This window comes from Notolepis coatsorum, assembly GCF_963971535.1.
Source record: "Notolepis coatsorum genome assembly, chromosome: 2".
NCBI lineage: Eukaryota > Metazoa > Chordata > Actinopteri > Aulopiformes > Paralepididae > Notolepis > Notolepis coatsorum.
Window position 1 is genome coordinate 217,309,192 of NC_140166.1, and position 7,586 is coordinate 217,316,777.

At 42.4% G+C, this 7,586-nt stretch overlaps 1 protein-coding gene across 1 annotated transcript; it reads left to right on the forward strand.

The window, feature by feature from the left end:
* Nucleotides 1-388: 388 nt before the first annotated feature.
* LOC311223759 (E3 ubiquitin-protein ligase TRIM39-like) lies at nucleotides 389-2,035 on the forward strand (the record flags this gene model as incomplete). The annotated part of the gene is made up of 1 exon (XM_084308528.1): nucleotides 389-2,035. The coding sequence occupies one exon, from the start codon at nucleotides 389-391 to the stop codon at nucleotides 2,033-2,035; it is 1,647 nt and encodes a 548-aa protein (XP_084164654.1).
* Nucleotides 2,036-7,586: the final 5,551 nt, after the last annotated feature.

Consider the following 7,586-nt stretch of genomic DNA (forward strand, 5'->3'; position numbering starts at 1 on the left):
CCAGTGGGGGGCACATGCAAGCAATGATCAAGACAGGGGAGGGGAGCATTGGCACGGCTAGAATTGGGATGGGAGAAAAATAGAAAAAGGAGAAAGTAAAAAAAAAACAATCATTCATATAAATGGTACAGGACGTTTGTAATGCGTAAGAATTCTGATTGGGCTTTCCCAGTTTTCACATACTAGTCTCTCAGACAAATACTGTACTGTAGCTATGAAACCAACTGCAACCAACTGCAAATCCAACGCTATATCTAGTCTATTTAAAAGACGATAATGGTTAACTGTATTAAATGTATGACATTTTAAATTAAGATTTAATTATGTTGAATTTACAGTTACTTTAAATTGAAAATTAATGAAGAAATGTATTTATTATTTAACAGACATGGCCTCATCCAGCTATCTCTTTTCTGAAGAACAGTTCCTGTGCTCCATCTGTCTGGATGTCTTCACCGAGCCGGTCTCCATCCCTTGTGGACACACCTTCTGCAAGACCTGCATCACCAATTACTGGGATAACAATGAACTGTACCAGTGTCCAATGTGTAAACATACTTTTGATAAGAGACCAGATATCTTTGTCAATATTGTCCTATCAGAGATGGCACCTCAGTTCAGGAAGACCGTTCAAGAGAGCAGCCCAGACCAGCAACCTGCCAGACCAGGAGAGGTGACCTGTGACATCTGCACTGGGAAGAAGATCAAGGCCATGAAGTCCTGCCTGGCGTGTCAGACTTCTTACTGTGAGATCCACCTGGAGCCTCATCAGAGAGTTGCAGCCTTGAAGAAACACAAGCTGATCAACCCTGTGGAGAACCTGGAGGACATGATGTGTAAGAAGCACGAGAGACCGCTGGAGCTGTTCTGTAGGACTGACCAGGCCTGTGTGTGTCAGTTCTGCACTGAGACAGACCACAAAACCCACAAGACTGTCCCTCTAGAGAAAGAATACAGAGAGAGGAAGGATGAGATGAGGACACAAGAGGCAGATGTTCATCAGATGATCCAGGAGCGTGTGCAGAAGATCCAACAGATCAAACACTCGGTAGACCTCAGCAAGAACGAGGCAAAGAGAGAGATAGCAGACAGCGTCGAGGTCTTCACTGCTCTGGTGGCCTCCGTTGAGAGAAGTCAGGCTGAGCTCATTGAGGTGATTGAGGGGAGGCAGAAAGCAGCAGAGAAACAAGCTGAAGGCTTCATCAAGGAGCTGGAGCAGGAAATCACTGAGCTAAAGAAGAGAAGCACTGCGCTGGAGCAGCTCTCGCACACTGAAGACCACCTCCACCTCCTCCACAGCTTCCCATCTCTCTCCACCCCTCCACCCACCAAGGACTGGTCTGAGGTCAGTGTCCACAGTGATGTGAGTGTGGAGATAATGAGGAGAAGTGTGGCTCGGCTGGAGGAGACTCTCAGTGAAGAGATGGAGAAGCTGCCTGAAGTCAAGCTGAAGAGGATCCAGCAGTATGCAGTGGATGTGACTCTGGACCCTGACACAGCACATCGTGTCCTCATCCTCTCTGATGATGGGAAAGAAGTAAAATATGGTGTTACACAGAAAGACCTTCCTGACAACCCAGAGAGATTTAACGTGGCACCCATTGTCCTGGGAAAGCAAAGCTTCTCCTCTGGGAGATTCTACTATGAGGTTCAGGTTAAAGAGAACCCCCAGTGGGATTTAGGAGTGGCCAGAGAGTCCATCAACAGGAAAGGACCTATCACGCTGGGCCCTAGACATGGATACTGGACTATAATTCTGAGGAATGGTGATAAATATACTGCTGCTGGAAAGGAAGACCTGTCTCTGAGAGAGAAACCACAGGTGATCGGGGTGTTTGTAGATTATGAGGGGGGTCAGGTCTCCTTTTATGATGTGGAAGCCAGGGCTCATATCTATTCTTACACTGGCTGCACCTTCACCGATAAACTCTACCCATATTTTAGCCCTTGCTTGAGTTCTGCCTTTGAAAATAGTCTAATAATCTGCCCTCTTAACCTCTTTAGCCCGAGCGGCCCGTCAGTGGACCGCAAATGAATAATGTGTCCGGGTGGCAGAATTCAGTACTGTATCTACAAAACCTTCTGTTTAAATCATCTTCCATTTATTAATTTGCTTAGCTTTTTTGTACACGTGATCTCAAGAAGGTCCTGAACGAGCTCAGTATCAGTGTTTCATGTCTGGTCATTTTTAGCATGGTATTATTCACCGTCAAAAATGCAAAGAAAGATCATAATTTATATTCTCCTTTGTTTCATCACAATTTACTCAAGCCTAGTAACAGACACAGTATTTCTGACACTGTGATTACATTCCCTGAGATCCATAGATGTCCCTAGATAGCAATGTGGAAAATAAAACAACAATGACAATGACCGCAGACTAGGGGTGGACGGTATGGTCTAAAATTTATATCACGGTATAATTTGAAGCATAGACGGTAACGGTATATATCACGGTATCATCGTTTTTGATAAAAAAAAATTTTTTATTTTATATAATATTTTTTTTTTTTTTTTTTATAAAATATATATATTATATAATTAGACTTGTACTGGTATTATCTGCGAGACATCGCCACCACGCAACAAGCTCCACTGTCTGTGTGTACTCTAGTAGCCCCCAGCTACGGCCAGGATTCTCCGGAGCTGCACCTGGACCTATACTCTAGTAGCCTCGAGCAGAGCTACGGCCAGGATTCTCCGGCGCTGCACCTGGACCCTATTGTATTGGTATTATAACGTTAGCAAGCCCTCAGCTCGAATACGCATCGAATCAGTGTTATAAGACATTGATATCATGAGCTATCTGTAGCTACTGCATATATAACGTTAATACAACGCCTCAGTGAATTATTTAGTTCAATGGGACATTTCGTTTTGAACGGTGAACCAACTTGCGTTAACGTGAGCTAACAGGTAGCATACACGTCTCTAGTACTAGACTTTGTGGAGCGTTTGTTGATGTCAGGAGCTATCGGTAGCTGGCCGACTAGATACCGTTCGGTTAGACAATGCCCCATCATGTATTAAACTAAAAGTGAATAGTTGACTGGGTCATTTTGTAACGGTAGCTAAGCTAACGTTAGCTCAGGGAGACGCCGACAGCTCCCGTGTCCCGTCCCACTAGACTACTAGACCCGTGTTTACATGCGTGCGGTAGGCTGTACAACTCGTCTCCGACCATCCCTGCCGCTTGCTCGCAGGTGTCTTAATCAGTCCCAAAGGTAAAAACGCGACAGCAGCCTAACGGGACACCATATATGACCAGACGTCAAAATGAATATATTATAAATTGTAGCAAATTAAATAATAAAGAAAATAAGAAATGAAACATAAATACATTCTCAAATATTACACTTACAAACTGAAATAACATATAAATGATGAAACCATATAATGGCCACAGTTACATACAATATGCTTCCCTCCCAGGCAGTGAGAGGCTGTTGGGTAGAGAGGCACTGGGGGGGAAGTGGAATTGCTGTCCATGCTTTTAACCAGCAGGGGGCAGTGGTGTATCACAATAAGAATGCCAACTATACAGTTACGCATTTGGAGCACTAGGTGGCACTGTAGATATTCAAATGACTAATGCCCTCCAGTAGGGAGAGGGAGAGAGAGGAAGGCAAGGGGAGAAGGAGAGAGAGAGAGAGAGAGATTTCATTCAGAGATCATCTCTCTCTTCTGATTTCTCTGTTTGGCTTTGGCAATATACACGTATGTTTCCCATGTCAATAGAATTTAATTGAATAGAGAGAGAGAGAGAGAGGGGGGGGGGGCAAGGCAGAGAAGAAGAGGGGGGTTGGGAGGGAGGGTGTTTGGATTATGCTTTTTTCCTCCTAACAGTTTTCCAATCCTGTCCTGCGCCAAGTAATTTCACCGTGACTTGGCAGTTGACTCGCAACTGTTAGCAGCCCTAGTCAGACGATTTATAAACCTCTCTGCTATGCTTATTAGCAGAGCCGAGACAATGATAGGCTTATTTTTGTAAGAGACTGTCACGACAATCAAACACACGCACCATGGTTTTCAATCGTTATTACCACTTTAGTCTCAGAATCTCAGTGAAGGGCCAGCAGTACATTAATGCAGTTAATCTCATGTCTACATCCGGAGTTTCCTTTCATTTAAAGGGAAAATCCACCCTAAAAGCAGAGTTTACCTTGACTTTCACGTTCCAGTGATCCTTGTGGAGTGTGGACAGCTCGAGTCAGTGTCTATAAACACGAGACAACTGACCAAACAACCGTCTCTCTCTCTACACTGGAAATCAGATCTAGATGATTGTGACTGGTTGAAGAAATTCAAAACAACCTGGCATGTTTTCCCTCTAATTTAGAATGTGTGTACGCACAGAAATATTGGGATTTATCAACCGTGCGTACACAGGTCCTATGCTCCTCCGTGTTGATAAATACCTCTTTGTTCTACCGTCAATGCTCGTGCATGATTATCCATATATGGTCATGAAACACCCCCCTTGGGATGTGAAATAATGGACTGACCCGAGCGGAACTCTGAGAAACTCCACGGGAGCGATTGTTCACTGAGGCGCTGCCGAACCAAGAAGACACAACGCGTGTTATGGGATAAATAAAAGGCGGACTTGTACACGGTGATGTCAGATATCAACGGCTCCCTAAGACCATTGCTGCAATTCTGCCTGGACAGCTCAAAATACTAATAAAGACCGTTCGTTGACCACTGTTTGGCGTTGGTTGTGTGTCATTATAACCGTGCTGGAATATGACTGCCTTTTCCCGTTTTGTTTGATTAATACCCAGGGATTAAAGTTCTCCTCAATTTTATTCCAAATCGCGACGGATTTTCCGTCAATTCTCTACCTGCTGCATATGATTTCTAGAGGCATACAATCTATTCTGATGTCAGTATTGGGTAGCCTATATAAACAATAATACGAGAGCATATACAAGAACAATGAATCTCACTGCCATGTATGATGTAGCCTATACGCCATGTGTAGCCTGCCTATATGTGATCAATACAAACTTGAACTTGAATTCCATCATGTCTGTGTGCGGGTCACTGCGGGAACTCACAAGGCTGTTGTCACAATGTAAATAAGAACGTCCACTGAAAAGTTACAGTATGTACGTAGTTGGTTGATTATTTGTATGACAGTCAGTAAACCCTTGCAAAAAGTATCCGTTTTATTTAATGAATTGAAAACATTCAGCATCGCCTTCCTCCCGGCATGCAGCAACGACATGTATTAGGCAAATGCGCATCGCAACATTGACTGAGTGGAATCCCTTTCTATTCACATAACTGCATTTGTGATGGAGCTTTGACAGCTACAGTAACAGTCTATTGCTCAATCCATCTCCAATATCACGATGGACCGTGCCGGTGGCAAAGACCCGAGGGTGGAGAGGACTTGAATGAATTCCATCATCATATTTATATGTTGTGTCTGTCCACTATGTTTGTTACTTTGTTATCCCCCCCCCCTATCTATGTAAAGCGACCTTGGGTCTCTTGAAAGGTGCTATATGAAATGAAGCTATTATTATTATTATTATTATTATTATTATTATTATTATTATTATTATTATTATTATTATTATTATTATTATTATTATTATTATTATTATTATTATTATTATTATTATTATTATTATTATTATTATTATTATTATTATTATTATTATTATTATTATTATCACATCTGTGCGGGAGCTCACAAATAGACTGTTAGTCTCAGTGAAGTTTCAACGGAGGTCATCTATTCTAACCAACAAATTGAAGTAGAAAGCATTTCGTGACCAATCTTATTTGGAAACATGACACACAAAATAATTCGCTTTTTATTTGAAACAATATTTAATCGCGTTTGGAGGTTGGTGTTTTGCGTCTGCCCCCCCGTGCCAAACAAGCAGGCCAACCTCTTGTTCGCGTGTGAGCCCGTTATAATTACACTACTGTCGCTATTTTACAATGAACTATAATGAATTACGGGTCATACAGAAGTTGAACACTAATGCACGGAAGCCTATTTCCGCGTTGAAACTAATGCAGAACTGAGGAGCGCTTATGCCGTAGTAACGATGTTCTACCACTGGGCGTCAGCTACGCATGCTCCGAGCTGTGCGTAAATATAAGCACGAAGTCAAGTTGAAATTGATGAATCCCACACTTTGCTTAGAAATGGTCGTACGCACAGGTTAAGCACATATCTGTGCGTAAGTCACGTTGATGAATGAGGGCCCAGGCCTTTTCTTTAGAAAGGTGGTTATGGGGGACCCTGATGTAAACAAGACGAAAGTCTTTCTCTGGTCTGCATCCCCTTTGTGTGTATTGAGCCGTACTGTATTGTACCCATTCTGCAATCTGTTAATAACATTTTCAATCAATCAAACAGGGAGAGAGAAAACTACATAAACATTCCGTGCAAGGCCTCTATTCTATAGATAGATAGATAGATATGTAGATAGATATGTAGATAGATAGATAGATAAATAGATACTTCTATAGTCCTATAGCCTCCATAAACCATATGTATTTCATGTTGCCAGTCCTATAGTCCTATAGCCTCCATAAACCATATGTATTTCATGTTGCCAGTCCTATAGTCCTATAGCCTCTATAAACCACATGTATTTCATGTTGCCAGTCCTATAGTCATAGCCTCTATAAACCATATGTATTTCATGTTGCCAGTCCTATAGCCTCTATAAACCATATGTATTTCATGTTGCCAGTCCTATAGTCATAGCCTCTATAAACCATATGTATTTCATGTTGCCAGTCCTATAGCCTCTATAAACCATATGTATTTCATGTTGCCAGTCCTATAGTCCTATAGCCTCTATAAACCATATGTATTTCATGTTGCCAGGCCCGGGGTCTTTCTCTGGAGTCTGGGGAAGATCCTCTTTGTGTTCTTTGGACGTGATCACAGCTGATGTCAAAGCAGAAGAATTCACAGAGAGATAGTCAGCCGTGAGATAACTCACGTACACGTCAAGGAGAGTTACCGAGTTAGAGAGATCAAAGAAGCCTGTTGAACGTCTTACCTTAAATTGGAAGTACACCCTAAACGACCTTCACATGAGTTATTCCTGGATTCTTGGAATTATATCGTGGAATTCCACAACAATGGGCAATGTAGTGTGACACTGTTTCAATTTTTTTTTTTACAGTTCTTTGTGATCATTATCTTTGCATTGAAACGGCACAAAGTGTAATCGCAGCCTTAGGCTGAGGTTACACCTTTCGTATCATCTTCGTATTGTTTTCTTATACGCATCGCCGCGTATCGCCGCGACGTCATGCGCCTCGAGTCACACTTTCGTTTTTTTTTTCGTTTTTGTCACCAGAGCACACTGATGTAGTACACTGCCAAAGCAGTAGGTGGCAGTAGGTGGCAAACATGAAGGCAATTTCAACCAATCAGAACGAATGTGCCAATACACTTCCTGGAAGCTCCAGCAAAATGTCAATAAGGCAGGCGCCTATGCCGCGCCACCATCTTGCTCAATGCAGCAATTCTTTTTTCAGCAAAGCCTAATAAAAGTGCAATAAACAAAACGGATACACTCACTGTGTGTTCTGCCTGTCATTTG